Source organism: Pinus tabuliformis, chromosome J (genome assembly GCF_031772625.1).
Source record: "Pinus tabuliformis cultivar Carrire ecotype Pingquan chromosome J, CPIR1, whole genome shotgun sequence".
In the NCBI taxonomy this organism is placed as follows: domain Eukaryota; kingdom Viridiplantae; phylum Streptophyta; class Pinopsida; order Pinales; family Pinaceae; genus Pinus; species Pinus tabuliformis.
Genome location: NC_142295.1, coordinates 1,211,230,800 through 1,211,255,015, shown reverse-complemented (window position 1 = coordinate 1,211,255,015; position 24,216 = coordinate 1,211,230,800). Strand labels below are relative to the sequence as shown.

General features: G+C 40.2%; 1 protein-coding gene across 2 annotated transcripts in view; it reads right to left on the bottom strand.

The window, feature by feature from the left end:
* LOC149231495 (uncharacterized) overlaps nt 1–23,590 on the bottom strand; it is a 261,806-nt gene extending 238,216 nt beyond the window's left edge. The window contains exon 1 of one of the 2 annotated variants that reach the window (XM_089379200.1): nt 23,298–23,590. In XM_089379200.1, coding sequence (XP_089235326.1) covers nt 23,298–23,384 — 87 coding nt within the window. In that variant the 5' untranslated portion in view covers nt 23,385–23,590. Of the gene's footprint in view, nt 1–22,437; nt 23,170–23,297 lie in introns of those variants that run through there. The other variant, XM_089379201.1, reaches the window with a different exon arrangement.
* Between the last annotated feature and the right edge of the window lie 626 nt (nt 23,591–24,216).

Here is a 24,216-nt window from a genome sequence, read left to right as displayed (position 1 = left end):
GAGGGTGAGTTGACTAAGGTTGACCGAGTTGTTTTGGTGGTCAATTTTTTCCCTATTGACCAGCATTGACTATCTGGTTAGGGCTTTATGTTTCTGCTATTTGATTGATCAAATTTTCATTGTAATTGCGCAACTGAATATTATACATTGTACTCTCTCTCTTTGTTGAACTTTTGAAGATTTATAAAAAAAATTGATCAAGGGTTTCCCGGTCCCCACATTGGGGTTTGTCCCTGGCTGGTGCCATATCTTGTGTCCTCTTGTGTTGGCTTGTCTTCTACTGTTATTGTTTATGTTCTATCTTCATTTTACTATCATGTTGATGTGATTGCTAAATTGGATATTGATATTGGGCTAATAAAGAAATTGAAGTAAAATTGCTCTAAGCATAGAACATACCATTGTTATCCTAAAATTAACATGGTATCAGAGCTGAGGTGAAGACAAAGCCCAAGCAAGAGTGAGAAAAGCAATCACTAAACGAAGACAAGATTCAATGGCCTCCACATCCTACTTCAAGTCTGATGATAAGCTTCATGATAAGATTGATTATCATGCATGGAAGATGTCTCTTCATTTGACATTAGAAGAGCAAGATGTTATGGATTATGTGCAGAGAAAGATTTCGAAAACTCCTTCAAATGCACCAGCTATTGCTAAAGACAAAGTACAAGAAGGGTGAAGTCAAAGCCAAGAAGATCATGATGGATTCTATTCATAAGCACTTAGTTGCTTACCTCTCTGATTTGAATACATCAAAGGAGATATATGACAGGTTGGTTGGCGTGTTCAAATCTAGCAATGCAAATCAAACTCTTTTTCTCAAGAACAAGTTGCAGGATATAAAGAAGGGAAAAGGTGAGGATATTCAATCCTACTTCATGAGGATTACCGAGATCAAAAATGATCTTCTTTCGATTGGTGAAGTTATTGCTGACAGGGAACTCACCCTCATTGCCCTTGGAGGACTCCCTCGAGAATGGCACGTGTTCAATACTATTATTCTTAACAACAACAGGATTCTAGGTTTTGAAGAATTGTTGACTAGATGCTCTCAAGAAGAAACAAGGATGATGGAACTAAATATGCCTTCAAATAGGAATGATCCTACTGCATTCTTTGCTCATGCTAAAAAGAAGAACAATGCAAGTTCAAAGAAGCAATGTCAAGGAAAGTCAGGTTTCAAAAATGGAAGGAAGGGAAGATGCTTCATTTGCAACGAGTTTGGTCACTATGCTAGGGAGTGTCCTAATAGAAAGAATACGCCTCATGATGATGACAACCACAACAAAATCTAATGTTGTTGATAGAAAGCAAAAATAATTCTATCTTATATCTTCCCTTTCTACTGCATCTCCTCCGAACACTTTAGGAAATTGGTTGATTGATAGTGGTGCCTCAAGGCACTTCACCAGGTATAAGGAAGCTCTTTCAAATTTGATTGAAAGGGATACAAATTTAGAAATTATCCTTGGAGACAATGGCACCTATCCTGTAAAGGGAGTTGGGAATGTTACTCTTCAATTGAATCGGGGTAACACCATTCATCTACAAGAAGTAATATATGTACCCGATCTAAAGAAGAATCTAGTGTCTTTCTCGGCGATGGAAGACAAAGGATTCAAGGTGGCATTCATCAATGGAAAGGTACGTGTGTGGAAAAGAAATTTCAAAGAAGCATTTACTCTTGTATTCAAGGTTAGAAAGTTTATATCAAGTTGGAGGAAGTCCACTGGGAGCCATGTCTTGCGACACATCTCTTTAATCCGAACTATGTCACCGGAGGTTTGCTCATCTACATTATAAGGCTCTACTCGATGTGAGGAAGATAGTGACAGGTATGCCCGAATTTAAAGTAGAACATGAAGGTTTTTGTTAGTGGTGTGCCGAAAGAAAGCATACAAGGGGATATTCCCGTCAAGTGATAGCAAGACTACTGACATATTGCAATTGATTCATTCTGATCTATCTGGTGCAATGCCCGTGAACTCATTGGGAGGATATTTATATTATGCCATCTTTATGAATGATTTCTCTCGTAAGACTTGGATATATTTCTTGAATAAGAAGGACGAAGTATTCTCATGGTTTCGTTCTTTCAAAGCTTTGGTCGAAAATCAAACCAGTAAGAAGATCAAAATATTGAGGAACGATAATGGAACCAAATATGAATCAAATGAATTCAAAGATTATTGTAGAGAAGCTGGCATTAAGAGGGAGACTACTACTACATATACTCCTGATCAAAATGGTGTTGCTGAAAGGAAGAATCGTTCCATTATAGAAGCCACTCGTGCCATGCTTCATGATCAACGACTTCCAAAGTTCCTATGGGGAGAAGCTGCCAACAATGTTGTATACGTTCAAAATCGATGCCCTCATCAAGCACTGGACTCCAAAACTCCCGAAGAATTTTTCACTAGTAAGAAACCTGATGTTTCTCACTTCAGAATTTTTGGTAGCTCCGTATATTTTCATGTGCCGAAAGAAAGGAGAAGCAAATTGGATGCTTCTGGGAAGAAAAGAACATTTGTGGGCTACAGTGAAACTTCTAAGGCATATAGAATCTATGTGCCTGGTTAAAGAGAAATGGAGATAAGTCATGATGTCACTTTCGATGAGAATGCTGCCCTTGGGAAGATTAGTGACCTTCCTCTTCCAAGGAAAGACAAAGAAGTAGATTCCAGAAAGCAAGGAGAACCGCAAGATGAGTAGATGCCCGATGCTGAAGGACCATTGATCCACCCCCTCAGTAGACCTCCTCCTCGAAAAGGAGACCCTCATGGCTTAAGGAAACTCTCGAAGATGTCGAGAGACATGTTGCACCTATGGGGACATTTCGTGAAAGCAAGAAGCCTAATAAGTACCAAGGGTACTTAACTGCTATGAGCACCATTATTCAATCTGAACCTTGCTCATTCGAAGAAGCTGTGAAGCAACAAGTATGGAAGAATGCTATGAACGAAGAGTATGAGTCAATTATGAAGAATGATGTCTGGGATGTGGTTCCTAGACCCAAGGACAAATCCGTTATCACCTCGAAATGGCTCTATAAAATCAAGCATGGAGCTAATGGAAGTGCTGAAAAGTTCAAGGCAAGATTCGTTGCTCGAGGCTTCTCTCAAAAGGAAGGTGTAGATTATGATGAGATATTTGCACCAATTGCCCGCTACACCACCACCTGTTCGATTATAGCCCTTGTTGCCTCGCAAGGATGGAATCTTCACCAAATGGATGTCAAAATTGCCTTCTTGCATGGTTCACTTAAGGAGAAAGTCTATATAGAACAATCTAAGGGGTTTGTTCAAGATCGTCAAACACATGTATGTAGGTTGAAGAAAGCCCTCTATGGGTTGAAGCAAGCACCCGGGCTTGGTATGAGAGGATCGATAGCTATCTAATGAAGCTGGGATTTACAAGAAGTGAAGTTGATCTGAACCTTTACTTTAAGGTTGAGAATGATAGACCTCTCATCTTGGTACTCTATGTGGGCGATCTCCTTCTGATAGGAGCAGACCCTCTTATTCATCAATGTAAGAGAGATTTGGCTTCCGAATTCGAGATGAAGGACCTAGGATTGATGCATTACTTCCTAGGGTTGGAAGTCTGGCAAAAGCCAGGGGAGATTTTCCTTTCCCAAGGAAAATATATTGTGAAGATACTTGAAAGATTTGGGATGGTCGACTACAAGTCCGTGACTACTCCGATGGAACTTAACTTCAAGAAGTTACGCGGAAGTGTTGTCGAGTTTGATTTGGGAAATCCTTATGAGTATCGTCAACACGTGGGGCCCTGATGTTCTTGGTGAACTCTGGTCCGGACATATGTTTTGCAGTGAACAACTTGAGTCAGTTTATGGTTGAGCTTCATCATATACATTGGATTGTTGCCAAGAATCTCTTGAGATATCTCTAGGGCACAATCACTTATGGACTGAGATACATTGTCGGGAATGTGAGGCTCCATGGCTACTCTGATGCAAACTGGGCTGGTAGTGTGGTGGATCGTAAAAACAGATCTGGATGTTGCTTCGATATCATGGATGAGTAGGAAGCAGAAGTCAGTTGCCTTGAGCACTACTAAGGCTAAATAAATTGCTGCTAGTTTGGCCTCCTGGGAAGATGTTTGGTTGAGGAAGCTCTTTAGTGAGTTGTTTGGACATGTACTGGATACCACCGTGATCTTCTGTGACAACCAATGTGGGATTTCATCTTTCGAAGAATCCCGTGTTTCATGACCGCTCCAAGCATATTGATATCAGGTACCACTTTATCTGTGATATGGTACAACTGGGAGAAACAAGGCTCCAACCCATTGGCACTGATGATCACGTCGTCAATATTCTTATGGAGCCCCTCGGGAAGGTCAAATTCTTAGCCTTCTGTGAACGACTTGGAGTCGTGGAGAGACCCTCTTATGAGGGTTCCGTATGAGATGGATGTTGAGCTCTTGGAGCTCCGGTGGACTTGGGGTACTTCTTAGAGCGATGAGCGACCATAGGTTGAGTGGTTCACCTTCCCCTAATGGTGCACAATGTACAATGTGAGTGGTTCACCTTCTCTTATGATACCCCATGTTGAGATATGCATAGGATGAGTGCTTCACCTTCTCCTATGGCATATCAGCAGGATGAGTGGTTCACCTTCTCCTGTCGGCACATCCTACCCATGCAATCCAGGACTCATGGGAAGTACCTCTCATCTGGCCAATGAGTAGGGAAATGAGTATAGGGACCCTGGTACTACCAATGGACACATCGTGTACTACCATAATCCCTATGCTAGGATGTTGATATTGATCTGGGATCAATGGAGATTGACTACGGGTCAGTTAAGAGTGGTATGACACACTCTCTATTATTGGAGACTAACTTCGGGTCAGTGGAGAATGGTATGATACATTCTCGATCATTTCTTCTTTTTTCATAGTTCAGCAGAGCAGAGACAATGATGATACAGATTGTCAGATAGTTTGGCAAGTGAAGTTTTCCCTAGTTGAGAGGGAGTGTTAAATTTGGCAACTAGGGCCAAACTTCACGTTGGATAGCTCATATGAGGCAGCTCATATTTTTCTTGTATTTCACTCTCCGAGAGATGTAGGATTGATCTAAAGATCATCCCATTCTGACATGTACAAATGAAATTATGAATTTATTTTGATTATGGACAAATTGTCAAGGTCGGCCAGCAAACTCATGTAGGCTCAGAAGCCCAACAATCACATCTATTCATCCTCAACGTTTGCATATAAATACATGGTGCCTCCTCCTCATTTGGACACTTCACTCACTCACAATCTTCTCTCAACTTCATTTGTTTGGGTACGAAATTTAGATGTTGCTCTCCACATGTGCAAAGGAAAGGAAGGGTTTTTTGTTCCAGCCATTGACCAGAGTTGACCAAAATTGCAGAGGTTGTCTTTTACTTGTGTTGACCAAGCATTGACCTATTTTGGTGAGGTTTTGGGTGGAGGAATTCTGTTTGAGCAGGCCATTGTTCTGGGCACAAAAATCGAGGTAGTTTGACCCTTGCGTTGACCAGCGTTGACTGCCCTAATTGACCAAGGTTAACCGCGCTGTTTTGGAGGCCAATTTCTGTCCTGTTGACCAGCGTTGACTTTCTGGTTAGAGCTTTCTGTTTCTGCTATTTGACTGATCAAATTTTCACTGTAATTGGGCAAGTGAATATATACATTGTACTCTCCCCCTCTACTGACCTTTTGAAGAATTATAAGAATAATTGATCAAGGGTTTCTCCACATTTGGGTTTGTCCCTGGCTGGTGCCAATTCTTGTGTCCTCTTGTGTTGGCTTGTCTTCTATTGTTATTGTTTATGTTCTATCTGCATTTTACTATCATGTTGATGTGATTGCTGAACTGGATATTGATATTGGACTAATAAATAAATTGAAGTAAAATTACTCTAAGCATAGAACATACCATTGTTATCCTAAAATTAACAACAAAAATGCCCAAAAATTATGAGTAACAATCTACATTCAAATATATAAATTCCTACTCTACAACAACCAAGAAAATTTAAGTTTAATCAGCTTCTCTTGGCTGGTTGTACTGTTGTTAGGGTAGCAATAAGATTAGCACTTCTTGATTTAACAATAAATCTCATAGAAATGAGCCCAAGAAATTGGTTGATTTTACTGCTGTTAGGACAGCAACAAGATTAGCACTTCTTGATTTAACAATAAATCTCATAGAAATGAGCCCAAGAAATTGAGAGAATTTTTTAGAGAATATATGTAAAGAAAAGGAAGAGAGAGAGGAGTCTTCAAGGCACTTGGAGACACTATTTAATGGGAATAAGCCTTCTTATGTGCTTGAAGATGGATACTCCAACCGAGGAGGATTCCAAATCTTCAAGCTTGAGGCACCTTTAAAACTTAAGATCTTTGCCAAGAAAAGTTGTTAATAGATAGGTGCCCCCTACAAGTACACATGAAATCTCAAAAATATGTCAATCAACTGAAATAAACATATACATATAATCTAAAATTTCAAAGCGTAAGAAAGCAAATAGACTAATCAAATAACCGACTTTGAAGAGTTTACTCATATTGGGTGACAAAATCCCTTCAAAGGTCTATAATAACCAAGAAATTTTGAAGTAAATACAATTAAAACAATTATACCTCCATTTGAATCCAAGCAACCACACACAACTTTACACCATGTAGCCTCCAAAGCATTCTTTTATTAAAGCGATAGAACAATACAATAGTAGCAGCAATTCCCCAAGCTTCCATACTAGATTAAAATGAAGGAGAGGACTCCAATTTATAGAAAAAGAGGGAGAATATTCCAAGGGAGGGAAGAGATCCCAAGAAAATGATGATCCCAACGCATAACACGAGTTTGCTAGTGGAGAATGTGTATGCCAAGAGAGGAGTGCATAGGCAAAGGAGAGGGTTGCGTAGTGCCCCAATCGTGCAATACATAGGCCAAGTGGAATGACGAGTGAGATTGTACTACCTTCCTCCCTCCATATTTGACTGTATCTCAGCCTCATTGTTAACTCAACCTCATTAAAGGACCCACTCATCCTCCAAACTCAGCATCTTTACTTCCATAAATCAGCCTCTTTGGGAGTTTTACTCGGCCTCCAACTCATGCCCTTGAGTTGGCATCCACGTTGTCACTTAATTGATTCTTAAGTGGTCATTCGCTCCCCTCAAGTGATTGAGAGACATAGTTTATTAAAAACATGTTTATGGCATGTTCCCAATTATTTAATATCCTGATTTTTCATGTCTTTTTCTTCACCTTTTGAGTGAAATTGATTTTTCATGGGGAAAAAATAATATTTTCCACCCCAAAGTCGGTAGGTAGTGTTAGTACTTAAGGATGAAAATGAGTACTCACATGCCATACAACAATTCCCTAGTACTGCTTTTTTATTTGCTACATAAATTTTAATTAAAAATTCCTAGGAAAATTTTAATTATTAAAAAATCCTACTAAAACCAGTTTTCCACGAGAACACGTCCTATTAGAAAATCAGAAAGGCAGAAAGATTTTCTTATGTTGATAAATACTTGTGATATCATTGTGTTCTTATTAACTTTCTTACGTTCTTCTTTTATCTTTGTTTCATCAAGAAATTACCAAAAGCAAAACACGAAGATCAAAGACACCAAATGTAGGCACTCAGTCAGGGCTAAAACCCCTATATAGGGGAACACTGTTAAAATTGGCAACTAGGGCCAAACTCCATGTGGGTCATCTTATTTATGGCCACTGATATTTTTCCTAGATTCCTCTTATCGAGAGGTGTAAGATTGATCTAAAGATCATCCGATTCCAACAAGTATTTATGGAGATATGAATTTATTTGTATTTACTTGACAAATTGTCAAGGTCGGCCAGCAGCTAAATGTGTGGCACACATGCCCAGCAAATCATATAAGTACAAGTGAGGTTGATTCATTATCAACTCATCTCATCTCACTCATTCTTCTCTCTCTCCTTAGCTTTGGGTTACACAAGGAGCAGCTCACACATGGGAAGAAGGAAGATGTAGTAGGGCAAAGAAGGCGCAAAAAGAAGGACGCAGAAGCTGCAAGTCATCTCTTTGACTAGCGTTGACCATTCAAGAGTGCGGTTTTGGTGTGGCTGCCTCTCCTAGGCAGGCCACAGATTTTGGCACGCAAACCGAGGCAATCTGACCTCTAGTTTGACCAGCGTTGACTGCCCTAGTTTGGGGCAGTAGGTTGACTTCAGTCAACAGCAGTTTGACTGTGTTTTTGGGGTTGTTTATGGGTTGTTTTTTCAAGCTATTCGAGGACTAGATGACCGAGAAATTGACCAAGCATATTGGAGGTCAATTTCATCTCGTTTGATTAAGTTTGACTTTTCTGATCTAGGGTTTGCTATTGCTGATATAAAATTATAGAATTCTGATTTTGTACTATTTCTCTCTGCTGAACTATTGAAGATAAAAGAAGATTTGATCAAAGGGATTCCTCATATTAGGGTTTGTCCCTAGCTAGCCGCCCCATCTTGTGTCTCTTGTCTTGGCTTGTTTTCTATCGATCGTTTAATGTTCTATCTGCACTTTACTTAATGAATATGTGATTGCTAATCAGTGGCTAATAAGAAGAAAAGAAGTAAACTGCTCTAAGCATAGAACATACCATAATTTAACATGGTATCAGAGCTGAGGTGAAGACAAAGCCCAAGCAAGAGCAAGAGCAAGAGCAATCACCGAAGGTTGGCAAGGCTATCCTAAAAACTTCATGGGGTCCTCAACACTCTTCCCCACCGAAGACAAGCTCTGTGAGAAGTCTGACTATCACGGATGGAAGATGTCTCTTGATCTGACTTTAGAAGATCAGGAAGTGTTGGACCATGTGAGAGGAAATATTATTGTGCCTCCATCAAATGCATTTGTTGCTGCCAGAAGCAAGTGGACCAAGGGAGAAGTCAAAGCAAAGAAGATCAACTGGGACTCTATCAACAAGCGCTCGATGGCCTATGTTTCAGAGCTGACCACCTCCAAGGAAATCTACGATAGACTGGTGAGTTTATTTAAAGTTAATGATGCAAATCAAGTTTTGTTCCTTAGAAATAAGCTGAAGGAAATTAAGAAGGGCAAAGATGATAGTATGCAAGCATATTTCTTAAGGATCACCAAGATCAAGAATGATCTCCTATATATTGGGGAAGTAGTTCTTGACGGGGAAATGACTATCACAACTCTTGGAGGACTGCCACTTGAATGGTAGATATTCAGGACTGCTCTTTTCAACAATAATGTCATCCCAAGGATTTGAGGAATTGATGGCTAGATGTATTCAAGAAGAAACAAGGATGGAGGAGCAAGAAATGCCCGCACTTAAAGGCAATCCCTCTACCTTTTCTTCTCATGCTAAAAGAAGAAACAATTCTGGGGCTAAATCCAAAGGAAAGGTTGGACCAAAGGGTGGAAGAAAACGATGATGTTATAATTGCAACAAAATGGGCCACTATGCAAGGGAGTCCCCTGATAAAAGGGACTCACACCATGACGATGAACAAAATCACTCTCAATGCAATCAAAGGAATGGCAGGTCCAATGGCAAAGGTAAAAGAAATGCTGGAAATCAAGGAAGAGGACAACCCTTCAAGAAGGCAAGAAACTCCAAGTATGAATCTAACGTTGTTAACAATAAGCAAGATGAAGATTGTCTACCAGTGGCCTTCTCTACTACTGCTCCCCCGGACTCGCTGGGAAATTGGCTTATTGATAGTGGTGCCTCAAGGCACTTTGCGGCTACAAAGAAGCTCTCTCTAATCTGATAGAGAAGGAGACCAACCTGGAAATTATTCTTGGGGACAACAAAAAATATCCTGTGAAAGGCATAGGGAATGCCACTCTTCAATTGAATCAGGGTAATACAATTCATTTGCAAGAAGTCATATATGTACCTGATCTCAAAAAAAACCTAGTGTCCGTTTCGACAATGGAAGACAAAGGCTACAAGGTGACCTTCATCGATGGCAAGGTACGTGTATGGAAAAGGAATTTTAAAGAAGCATTCACTCTTAGGTTTCAAGTCGATTCATTATATCAGGTCGGAGGAAGTCCGCTGGGTGTCATGTCTTGTGACACATCACTTCAATCCGAACTATGGCATCGGAGGTTTGCTCGCCTTAATTGTAAATCTCTACCCTGTGCAAGACAAATGGTGATAGGGATGCCCGAGTTACAAGTAGAGCAAGAAGGTGTATGTCCTGGATGTGCCGAAGGGAAGCTCAAAAAGGGACCATTCCCCTCAAGCCAAAGCAAGACCTTCGATATATTGCAGTTGGTTCACTCAGACATATCTGGTATGATCCCTGTGAACTCCTTGGGAGGATCTTTATATTACCTCACTTTTACAGATGATTATTCTCGCGAGACTTGGATATACTTCTTGAAAAAGAAGGAAGAAGTGTTCACTTGGTTTCGTCACTTCAAAGCCTTGATCGAGAATCAAACCGAAAAGAAGATCAAGATCTTAAGGCTTGATAATGGGACTGAGTATGAATCCAATGAGTTCCATGACTTTTGCAAAGAGGCTGGCATTAAGAGGGATACTACAACACCATATACTCCTAAGTCGAATGGTGTGGTAGAAAGTAAGAATCGTATGATTGTGGACGTTGTCCATGCTATGCTCTATGATCAAAGACTTCTGAAGTTTCTATGGGCCGAAGCTGCGAATACCATCGTATATGTGCAAAACCGATGCCCTCATCAAGCATTGGGTTCCAAGACTCCCGAAGAGATGTTCACTGGTAAGAAACCTGATGTATCTCATTTTAGAATTTTTGGAAGTCCTGTATATTTTCATGTGCCGAAGGAGAAAAGGAATAAATTGGGTGCATCTGGAAAGAAAGGAATCTTCGTGGGCTATAGCGAAAATACTAAGGGATATAGAATCTATGTGGTTGGTCAAAGGGAAATCGAGATTAGCCATGATGTCACCTTTGACGAAGATATGGCTCTTAGCAAAGTTGACAATCTTCCTACTCAAAGGGGATCTAAAGAAGCTGACACCAGGGAACCGAAGGAAAAGGAAGATGAGATGATGCCCGATGTGGAAGAACCTATGGATCCTATTGATCCCCCTCCGCAAGAGCCTTCCTCTTCTAGGAAAAGGCCTTCATGGCTTAGGGGGGCACTTGATGATGCTGAAGGACACATTGCACCCAGAGGGACCTTTCGGGAAAGTAAGAAGTCGGCCAAGTATCAAGAATACTTGACCATCATGAGCACGATCATCCAAAATGAGCCTTCATCATTTGTAGAAGTTGTCAAGCATCAAGTATGGAAGGATGCTATGACTGAGGAATATGAGTCCATCATGAAAAACGATGTCTGGGATGTGGTCCCTAGACCCCAAGACAAAGCAGTTGTCACTTCGAAATGGCTTTACAAGATAAAGCATGCAGTTGACGGAAGTGATGAAAAGTATAAGGCTCGTTTTGTCGCTCGTGGCTTCTCTCAGAAGGAAGGTATAGACTATGACAAGATATTTGCACCTGTTGCCTGATATACCACCATCCACTCAATCATAGCCCTTGTTGCTTCGCAAGGATGGAACCTACATCAGATCGATGTCAAGGCTGCGTTCTTGCATGGTTCGATCAAAGAGGAAGTCCATGTGGAACAACCCGAAGGATTTGAGATTCATGATCGGGAATCTCACGTGTGCAAGTTGAAGAAAGCCCTCTATGGGCTGAAGCAAGCACCCCGAGCGTGGTCTGAGAGGATCAATAGCTACCTGATGAAGTTGGGATTCACAGGGAGTGAAGCCGACCCTAACCTTTACTTTAAGGTTGAAGATGACAAACCTCTCATACTGGTGTTGTACGTTGATGACCTCTTTCTAACAGGTGCAGACCCTCTCATTCGCAAATGTAAGAGGGAGTTGGCTTCTAAGTTTGAGATGAAGGACCTAGGATTGACGCACTATTTCCTAGGACTGGAAGTCTGGTAGAAACTAGGGGAGATTTTCCTATCTCGAGGAAAATATGTGGTGAAGATATTGGAAAGGTTCAGTATGGTGGACTACAAGCCCGTGACTACCCCAATGGAGCTTGACTTCAAGAAGTTAAGCGGTAGTGCTGCCAGACCTGTTTTACGAAATGCTACCAAGTATCGTCAACTCATTGGAGCATTGATGTTCTTGGTGCACTCCCGTTCGGATATATGCTTTTCATTCAACACGTGTGTTGTTTCTCTTTAGGATCTGCCTCGATATCCTGGATGAGCAGGAAGCAGAAGTCGGTGGCTTTGAGCACTACTGAGGCAGAATACATTGCTGCTAGTATGGCCTCTTGTGAAGCATTCTGGTTGTGGAAGCTCTTCAATGAGCTGTTTGGATTCACATTGGATAATATTGTGATCCTGTGTGACAACCAGAGCGGGATTCGTTTATCAGATAATCTCGTATTTCATGATCGCTCCAAGCACATCGATATCAGGTACCACTGTATCCGGAATATGGTACAGCAGGGAGCAATAAGGCTCCAACATATCGGTACAGATTAACAGGTCGCCGACATTTTGACGAAGTCCCCTGGAAAGGTCAAATTCTTGACTTTCCGAGAACGACTTGGTGTCGTTGAGAGACCCTCTTATGAGGGTCGTGTATGATGCATATATTGAGCTCTGGGAGCTCCAGGGGGGTGCGGGGTACTTCTTGGAGCGACATGCGACCACAGGGCGACTCACCATCCCCTGGTGGTGCGCTATGTACATGGTGAAAGATTCAACCTTCCCCTATGACACCCCGTGGCGACTGTGGGACAGGATGATTAGTTCTCCTATGCGCCAGGATGATTAGTTCTCTCGTGGCGACTGTGGACCAGGATGATTAGTTCTCCCATGGCAACTGTGGGACAAGATGATTCGTTCTCCTGTGGACAGGATGATCATTTCTCCAGTCGAGGCATCCTACCCATGTTGTCTAGGACTCATGGGAAGTACCTCTCATCTGATCAATGAGTAGGGAAATGGGGTTAGGGACCATTAGTAGTACTATCGATGGACGCATCGTTGTATCTACCGTACTCCCTATGCTAGGATGACCTCCATTGATCTGGGATAAATCATACTAATCTGGGATCAGTGAGAGTGGTTGACACACTCTGAGACTGACTTCGGGTCAGTGGAGGATGGTATGATACATTCTCAAACATCTCTTCTTCTTCATAGTTCAACAAAGCAAAGCAGAGTAAAGCAGAGCAAAGCAGTGCAAAGCAGTGCAAGGCAGTGCATTTGATGGCTGAGACAGTACCGACGGTCACGCGGATTAGCAAATGGAGTTCTCCCTAGTTGAGAGGGAGTGTTAAAATTGGCAACTAGGGCCAAACTCCATGTGCGTCATCTTATTTATGGCAGTTGATATTTTCCTAGATTCCTCTTATTGAGAGGTGTAGGATTGATCTAAAGATCATCCGATTCCGACAAGTATTTATGGAGATATGAATTTATTTGTATTTACTTGACAAATTGTCAAGGTCGGCCAGCAGCTAAATGTGTGGCACACATGCCCAGCAAATCATATAAGTACAAGTGAGGTTGATTCATTATCAACTCATCTCATCTCACTCATTCTTCTCTCTCTCTCCTTAGCTTTGGGTTACACAAGGAGCAGCTCACACGTGGGAAGAAGGAAGACGCAGTAGGGCAAGGAAGACGCAGAAAGAAGGACGCAGAAGCTGCAGGTCATCTCTTTGACCAGCATTGACCAAGCGTTGACCATTCAGGAGTGCGGTTTTGGTGTGGCTGCCTCTCCTAGGCAGGCCACAGATTTTGGCACGCAAACCGAGGCAATCTGACCTCTGGTTTGACCAGCGTTGACTACCCTAGTTTGGGGCAACAGGTTGACTTCAGTCAACAGCAATTTGACTGTGTTTTTGGCGCTGTTTATGGGTTGTTTCTTCAAGTTGTTTCAGGACTAGATGATCGAGAAATTGACCTAGCATATTGGAGGTCAATTTCATCTCGTTTGACTAAGTTTGGCTTTGCTGATCTGGGGTTTACTGCTGCTGATATAAAATTACAGAATTCTGATTTTGTACTATTTCTCTCTGCTGAACTATTGAAGATAAAAGAAGATTTGATCAAAGGGTTTCCCAGCATTGGAGTTTGTCCTTGGCTAGCCGCCACATCTTGTGTCTCTTGTCTTGGCTTGTTTTTTGTCGCTCATTTAATGTTCTATCTGCACTTTACTTAATGAATATGTGATTGCTAATCAGTGGCTAATAAGAAGAAAAGAAGTAAACTGCTCTAAGCATAGAACATACCAAAATTTAACAAAAACCCAATCATAACTCTTCCTTTAGTAGATTCAAAATGAGAAAGACCAAGACCTTAGACCAAAGACCTTCCTCCTCCACCAAGTCATCCTTCCAGCAACCTTCAATAGTCTCTTCTTGTTCAACAGCTATAGTCCAGCATCAACCTAGAAATTTTGGCCCCATCTTCTCTAGAATTTCGGCCCAGCTTCAGATTTTCGGCCTCCCAGCTACTGCAGAATTTCGGCCCCCCTGTAACACTCCAAAACTTCGCACGTGTGGGACAAGAGAGAAAAATTCGATTTTCTTGGCTAGATAATGACCTCCTCCTCCTTCGTTATTCCTTTCCTTCTTCCTTCTCGAATTTCGCACTTTTTTGTTTCCAGCGATTGCAATTCAAACTTGTTGAATGACTCCACCAAATGAAGTTGAGTTGCTCCAATATATATTGAGTTTGTGAGGTTGAATTCCCTTGTTTGAGGCCGACTTGTCCTTCCTTGAGGCAGACTTGGTGAAGGAGGCCTAATTGACCTATTTTACAATAAAATAAATTTCCTTCTTGACAAATAAATCCCAAAAAGGGTTCTTTACATTATGACATGGACAACGACACTTGGCATAAGCTCTAGAAGCCTGCAATGGAGGCTTTGACCTATAAACAATTGACCCAAGCATGAAAACCATGCTTTAATAAGTCAATTTCTTTAATAATAAAATTTATTTTTCTTTTTTTTGATAAATACATTACATCATGACTCAAATACAATTATGAAGACCGACACTAGTTACATTCTTCAACAATCCTACCACATGGGAAACATGTCACCGCACCTCCTTGCGCTCCAGGGACATGGGACGTCTGGGGGATGTTTCCCCACATCCCCAAAAACAAAAACGTGAGGAAACTCGAAGGGGGGGGCATCTCCTCCCAAAATAGGAAACGTTTCCTACATTTCCAAAAAAAAATTGAGGTCAAATCATAAAAAACAAAGTCAAATCCCTAAAAAAAATTATAAAATATTATAAATATACTATGAATCGATGGGGGGAAGGGTTTTTTTGGTTATTTCATATTTGAAGGGACCAGCAACACAGTGGGATGTTGATCCAGAGGATGATGCATAGGTAGATATGGAGGAGGGACTTGATGAGACACAGATGGAGTTGGTTGGTGTGCCACTTAGCATGTTTGAAGATGCAAGTGATTATGATTCAGATGGTGACATGGTTGATCCTGATTTATTCATGGAGCAGCTGGATGTAGAGACTAGCGGGGCATTACCTTGAGCAATTGTGCTCATTTGTCATTTGATATGTTTTTACGTTATATGCTTTTTTGTTTCAGACTTTTGTTGTAGACTTTAGTTTGTTTTGAATCTTGATATATGCTACATTATACTTGACTCTCTAAAAATTTGAATCTTGATGTATTAGACTTGACTTTTATTTCAATATTTAGTATTCACAATTGGAACTTCAATATGGTTTAAACTTTTATTTTCATTCTACAATGTTACAATTACATGTACGATTGTATCATACTTTTCGTTTTAAATTTGTTTCAATTCATCAATTTATCCTTCATGATGTAAGTGTTATATAATGACAAAGACATTTAAATTATAAATTCCAATGATATATTTATAATTTTACTATTTTTGTCAGGGTCTCGTATGTTAAAGACCCCGACGTCCCCCCACGTTTCCTAAAAATTGGTGGGGAGCTTTTGCATAGGCGGCTCCTGCGTTTCCCTACTCCCCCATCCCTACGTCCTAGAAACTTGGTGGAACTATGACTAAAACCTAATGCAATTTCGCGAGACTCAAGATAATGTCTAGCATGGTAATATACATTGACCCTAGACTTAGAAAACACACTCAAGGCTTAGTTATTAAGACACACTCCAGCTTCAGAGGATGTGAGTAAAAAAAAATTATTTATTTTCTCTAAAAAGAAAAAATAATTAATTAAGTGAAAACATTTTGGAACAACTTCCTTAATAAACAGGCTCCAAAGGTCTAAGTCTTTTACATAAGTTCATCATGCTAGTGATATTTTTTTACAATTTCCCCATGGTGGTACAGAATTTGCATAAAGAAAAAAAGATAGAAGAAGAAAGGTCAATATTGCCTTGTTGGACTTCTGAACTTGAAAAAATTGATTGGTGCCTTGTACATTGGGCCATGAAGTCTTCACTCCCAGCTAGGTACATCTTAGCAAATAATAAGTATTAAGGAGTCTGTTAGGCAAGTCTCTAGGAGTCACTCATCCCAACTTTAACTTGACTTGGCCAAACTCGAGAGTCTGAAAAGAGCGTAACAACACTTACTTTACCATATATATATATATATATATATATATATATATGAGAGTCAGTTCATAGGGTATCCTTATAACGTCAACCGAGGCTATCTTGAGTGGTTGAGCGGAATGATTGTTATTCTACCCACCTAGGTTCACATCCCTTCTACTGATATGTTGATTTTTGATGCCTTGAAGAATATTGTTGTATTAGCTTCGAGCCTGAGAAAAACGTTCTTAAGTATAATTGTGGACTGGCCTGGTACAAGCCACCTCACTCTTGCCTCTGGGCTGCGAGGGAGGTTGATTTCTTTTCTTGAACCAAAAGACCGGTATCCTTACAAGGAGAAAATGGCAAGATAGTAGTTTTCTGACCCATAGGATTTACAAGTTGACAATTTTCCTCCATGTCAATGTTCACAATTTCCCCTCCACAACTACATCAAAAATGTTCAAAATACAAAAAAAAACCACACTTGTTGGTTCGAAACGCGTTGACAAATAATTTATCTTGTGATTTACGCCAAAGAATTTCTCTTAAACGAAAAAAAACGTTCAAATTGAACATAAAATTTCAAGTCTAAACAGAACAGAACAGATAATTACTCCTCAAAATCAGATTTTTGTTCCTTAATCAAAGCTCACAAGGAAACCACCAGAAGCTGCCAAAATCACAGTTTGCATGGTTATCAAAATCACCTCAAACTGAGATGTACTGCCTACAAAGAAGGTATTACCTGCAGAGAAAAGGAAGACAACAGTGGTATGGCCATTGCATAGAACCAGACGATTGTATGACTCTGTTGTACTAATCATTTTCAACCTATTAAAAACCTACAAGTTGATCCTCTTCCTGTTGTGTGTTGCGTTCTATCTTCTGGTTGCTCAACCTTTTCAACTATTCAACTATGTACAATACCTTTCTATCCTGTCATATTTATGCTTTTCTGAAACCCTAATCTACCAAAACTCTAATATGATTTGCAGATGTACAATAGAGATTAAATCTAAGTCATTGATGCATTAAAAACAGTTTATCAGACTCACTTGAAAAACATGAGATATTTCACTTTATCCATTGGGAATAGAATTAATGAACTCTTTTCCAGAGTAATAACCATTGAAATGTCTCAAACCACTTCATATTCACGTTGAAACTTGTAAAAGAAGTTCCTGCTCAAGCTACTTAAACAGAACTAGCGACCAAAACAATCGCTTTTTGTTACTCGGTCAAACACTTTCCCTAAGGCTTAAAGGAAGGTCAAGTAGATGAAACAAAGATACACATCTTCGAAAAGAAAGGCAGTTGCCAAAAGGGCATTGATTCACTGGTTAGTTCAACGGAGTGATTGGCCCTCCACCCAAATTCTGTTCTTATTATGGTCTGCCCTACCAGCATAGTATGGAGTTTCAAAGGGATGATATCAGATGCAAGCCCTGGGTATGGGTCTATGTTGCTGGGGAGCGCTCCCCCCCTCGAACCCGCTCCCGAATCGCGCTCCGGGCGGGAGCGGCTCGGGAGCGCGCTCCCAAAATCGCTCCGTCCGGGAGCGATTTTCGGGAGCGTGCTCCCTCAAAAAAATTTACGCTCCCTGGTCTGTTAGGAATCACCATAGGGAGCGATCGCTCCGGGAGCGATTCGCGCGGGGCCGGGAGCGATCCGGCGAAAAAAAATTCCGCGGACCCGAAAAAAAAAAAAAAATAAATAAATAAATAAATAATAATAATAATAATAATAATAAATAAATAAAAAATAATAAATAAATAAAAAATAAAAAATTAATTTGGTTTTAAAAGGCCAATGGGCCAAAAAAATATTCATTGTTACTTCATTGAGCTTGAGTTTGGAGCTGGAGCAAGAGCAAAGGAGCGAGGAGCAAGTGCCAAGGAGCAAGGAGCAAGCCTGCAGAGGTAAGTAACTTAGTAATTTAGTTAGTTTAGCTGGTTAGGTAGTAATTTAATTAATTTAATTTAGCTTATTGAGTTTAAAAATCATGTATTTAAATTAAATTAATAAATTAAATTAATTTCAGATTCAAGAATCAAAACCCTACAAACATCAAACACCATGGACCTGGCTATATTTCTTGGCATTTTCCTCTTCCTGGTCCCTTTTATGGTTATTATGGTGCTGGAGAGTAGGAAACAGAGGGGCCAAACTGAAGAGGGGGATGAAGAAGCTGGAGAAAGTCAAATTGGTGAAAACCCCGGTGAGGAGGAGCTGGAGGAGGGTGAACATGACCCTCAAAAAACTAAACAAGACCAAACTCCATTGTGGAAATATGTTAACAGGGCTGAAACAGGGAGAGGGGGTGGAACCACTAAATTTCATTGCCCCCATTGCAACACTGATTACACAGGTTCATACACCCGTGCTAGAAGACACCTCTGCGGGAAAAGGCCATGGGATGGAGACAAACAAATAGGAATCAAAACTTGTACAGCGGTGTCAGCGGCGGATAGAGCCAAATACATAAGAGAAGAGGAGGAAGCCCAATACAGATCAAAAAAATCAAGGGGTTTCTTTGAACCAAGCTCACACTCACAAAGAACTCCTTCAGCATCCTCCCAAGGCAGTGGATATGGAGGCACAGGGTCATCATCTTTAAGGCGTAGAACCATATCAGATTTCCTTGATGAGGGGTGTAGGAATGATGTGGATTCAAAGGTTTACAGGTTTCTCTATGCATGTGGGATACCATTCAATGTTCTTCGCTCACCTTATTGGCACGAAATGGTTTCTGCCATAAATGATGCCCCTAAAGGATACAAGAGCCCTGGGTATGACAAGGCAAGAACCGTTGGCCTTGATCATGAAAAAGCAAAAATATCACATTCTTTGAATAGAATGACAAGTTCTTGGACTGACCATGGGGTGTCCATTGTATCTGATGGATGGACAAATGTAAAAGGCAAGCCATTGATAAGTGTTCTTGCTATGTCTGTTAGTGGTCCCATCTTTCTAGCTGCACATGATTACTCAGACAAGTTCAAGACCGCCAACAACATTGCAGAAGCATTACTTGAAACAATTGAGCGTATTGGCCCATACAGTGTCATCCAAGTCATCACTGATAATGCTCCTAATTGTAAGGCAGCAGGAGCAATTATTGAGGATAAATACCCGAACATATTTTGGTCTGGATCTTTGGTTCACACATTGAACCTTCTGTTGCATGATATTGTCAAGAACAAAAATGAACAATACCAATGGATTGGTGATTTGTACAAGAAAGGAAAACAAATGATAAAATTTATTACAAATCATAGCAATACCCATGGCCTTTTCCGCAGTCACTCGAGATTGGAGTTGTTGAAGATTGCGAAGACCAGATTTGGTAGCTATTACCTCACCTTCAGGCGCCTTTTGAAGGTAAGAGAGGCATTAGCTAGCATGGTATCAAGTCCACATTGGCAGGTATTAAAGGAAAGGGCTACAAATGTAGCTGACATGGCAGGTTTTGAAATGGTGGAGGAGGCCGCTCTTGATGGGCAGTTTTGGACAACTGTGAGGCAGGTATTGGATTTCACCAAGCCAATTTATCACATGATTCGGTTTGCAGATACAGACAAACCAGTGATTGGCGAGGTGTATGAGCAAATGGATACCATGTTGGGGGAAATAAAAGACATTGTTCATAATAGAGATCCCAACTTGTACAAACTGATTCATGATTGTGTGTGTGAACGGTGGAATAGGCTTAATCTTCCACTACATTGCTTGCCGTATATCCTTATGCCAAAATACTACTCTACATCTTGGTTGGGCCAACCTGCAGCAGGGGGTGGGGTTAGGACCAAACCCCACTTAGATCCAGAGGTAACTAAAGGATATGGAAGCATTAGAAAAGTTGGTACCTGACAGGGAGGAATGTGCAGCTGTGCGCCTTGAAATAGGCAGATACTTCAGTGGCACTGTTTTGTATGGTAACTTCCATGCAATGGACGACAAAGATAGATTTGATACTCTCACATGGTGGGAAACATATGGCGGGCATGGATTTTTGCCAAAATTGGCAAAAAAAGTTCTTTCACAGGTTGTAAATACTTCTTCTGCAGAGAGGTGTTGGAGCACCTACAACTACATACATAATGTGAAAAGAAATAGACTCAATGAAAACCGAGAAGAAAGCCTGGTTTATGTGCACTACAACTTCTGGTTGTTGAGTCATTACTGTGATCGGGCTTATGAGGATCCCACATATAAAGTTTGGGACAATCACCCAGAGGATGACAATTTGGAGGATGGCATTGTATATATTGAGGAACTGGAAGAGGAACTTGTAAGGGATGAAGATGAAGCAGCTGCAGCAGCCATGCCACCTCCACCTCCACCTCCACCATCCAGTAGCAGTGCTCGAGGTCCGAGTCTTGTTCCTTTGTTGTCGCCACCTCCATCTACACCCTCACGTGGAGGTTCTAGTTCTGGTCGTCGGTCTATGCGGGAGACTCCTAGAAGACCACCACGACCTGCTTATACTCCTAGAGACTCTCGTGGCAAGGGCCACATGTAGATTCTGATTTACAGTTTACTTGTCTTTTTTAGTTTCTATTAGACTTTAGTTTTCATAACTATTGAGTTTTGAGTCCTTGACTCTTGACTCTTGACTCTTTCATATCATAATGATATTTTTTGTAAACAATATATCACTGTGACAATGAAAATTTGAAGTTTGAAGTTGGGCCTTGGCAATTATAACTCATTGGTAATGATGTGAATTATGAATATGATGCTTCGTGAAAGACTAAAGTTGTTTCATTTCATTTCATTATTCATGTTTCATTTTATAAATTTATAACATTTCATATCATGTTAACAGTTAGAAGTTAGGATTTAGAAATATCTTAGATATTACTTCTTGTAATGGTTAAACTTAGCTTACAAGTACAACTTTGGTGATCAATGATGATAAATGTTATTGAATTTTCAATTTTGAAAGCTTGAAGTTGAAACTTTAAGATTGAATTTGATGAATCATGATTCATGATGATGAGACTCAATATGTTGCAGTTATAATATGTATTTTACTAACTTGTGGACATGGTTGATGACGATTATAATTTCTAGATGATTGATGTGATGTGGTTCAATGATCAATCTATGTTTTTTATGTTTTTTATGTCTAATTCATCATTCTACATGTTTTTGTTGACATATATGTATCAAAAATTAAAAAATATAAATATATATATATATATATATATTTTTAAAAAATCGCTCCCGGATTCGCTCCCAAACCGGGAGCTTCTGAAAATGGTCGCTCCCGCTCCCGTTTTCGCTCCAGCTCCCGCTCCCAAGCAACATTGGTATGTGTCATTTTGGGAAAACACACACCCTTGGATCTGACACCTAAGTCGAAAGAAATCCGTTTTCTGCAGTGCAGCCCCTCTGGGTAAGTTTCTTGAAGCCATTGCAAGGAAAAAAGAGACAAAAGTAGCATCCCATCAAGACCAACAAGCAGCAGTAGCCTTACCAACCGACACCCATGGAACTCAAAAAACAGAAAGCGTGGATTCTAGTCAAAATTAAAGGTTAGACTGTCCGTCTGGGGTCTGGGGTGATGGGGTAACTTAAGTGGATGGCTGTGGAATGAAGTCTCACCCAACGGGAGATTTTGGGTTCGAATCATGGGCTACCCTAAATAGTAAACATATAAACTCGAAAATTAGAGAGTCTTACCAAACTTACAACAACAAAAAAATTAAACGTTAGACTGCATCAATACATCGAGGAAAATAACGAAGAAATCATAGACTGTATCAATACATCGAGAAAAATAATGAAGAAATCACAGAGGCAAGCAGTCATTTGGAAGTCCTGAAACTTTTTTTTTAATTTGCTTTGAGAAACATACCATAAGGTAGGGGTTTACACCAAATAAAGCAGACTTCTTTCCTCTCAAGTGTCAAAAATGGATAATGCCGAAGGTTAGTTCAATTGGTCCAGTTTTGGTCGCTAAAGTACCTTGCTAATCAAGGCCACAGGTCAATTTTCATCAATGCCTTTGGAGTTAGGCTCAATCTAACTCTTTAACTCTCAATTAATAAGCTGGCAGAATGTGATCTGCCCAAATATTTCCATGGCAAAAAAATCAGACATGGTTTACATTCCACCAATGACGCTCGGAACTTGCACCCAGCCTTGTCCGTCTTTGACATGCAATCATGCCATGAGGTAGGGGTTTACACCACATAAAGCAGAATTCCTTCATCTTAAGTATCAGGTTTACATTCCGCCAATGTTGCTCGGGACTTACCCGGCTTCGTCCATCTTTGGCATGCTATTGCCATTCGGGTGTGGCAGACCATAGATAGGATTAAATCCTGAATATGTCGAATTAATCTCAAAAGCGAAACAAGAGTACGTTGGCCGAATAGAGTCACTTGAAATTTGAAACAGCACCGTTGTTAAATTCGCGTTCTGTTTCTGTTATTTTTTCGGAGGAAAATCTAGGTCTCTGCTCCCTTTAAAAGCTTCCCTTGAATAATTCTGAATTCTATTCCACCGGCAGGTGAATATGCACCCCATGCAGATTCAAGCAAACCAAGCAAAGTTTGTAAGCTTTGAAAGATTTTCCCAAGCAGTTAACTGTCTTGGAGGGTATTACTCATAGTATCTCGGTAAAATCCCTCCACCCTCCATCAGCAAACATAATGAGATCACTGAAATTCAAAACTCTAATAGCAGGAGAGAGTAATGAGCCCCAGGGCATACCTTGAGATGCACGTATCCATTTTGTTTGTATAATTCCTTTTCTTCAGGAGATATGATGTACTCGTCTCCCTTTCTTCTGTCAGCCATTGATGTGAAATTGGGTGTTGATTCTAGTTAGTTCTGGGATCTAATAAGAGGACCACTGCAGTTCAGTACATGCAAAGTCCTGCGTGTGCTTGCATGTGTGCTTCTGTTTCTGTAAAATCACACTTCCATAGATTTCATTTCGGGGGTTATGAAGATGATAGAAGCCGAGAGAACGGTATGTTTTACCTTTTCAAATTGTTCGAGATATGACGTGGCATAATAACCGGATAAACTTTCATTTTCTTATTGTTCGAGATATGGCGTGGCATAAGAACTATATAAGACTATGGGTAATGTTGGGTGGAGTTTAAACATTGTAACTAATAAGATAAACATACATTTTCATATTATCCCTGACGTAGGCAAGGGTTGATCTTTAAATTAATTTATTGTTGACTAAAAAAATTTTAAACAAAATGTAAGGTGGACATGAGATAATAAAAATAATTTATTATTTTCAATTATTAAATTTTATTTATTTAAATTCTAATCGGTGGAGAGGAGACATCTACCATTACCATAATGAACTTAATTTACCATAATGAACTTGTCACATCGATGGTTAGTAATTAATTGCACCTGGGATCCTCGTTGTGTGAGATATCTTCCGGCCACACACGTAGTGATCAAATTTGAAGGGTTACTCTCAATTTAATTTGGAAGGGCATATATCTATCTAACCTTTTAGAGATGAAAAATTATAAAAAAAAATTGTACTTTTAGTGACAAGTTTATATTAAATAAACTTTTCAAACAAAAAAAAAATTAAAATGAAATAGTGTCTTTCTAAATCAACCTTATTAACCATTCATTTGTCTATTATAATTTGTAT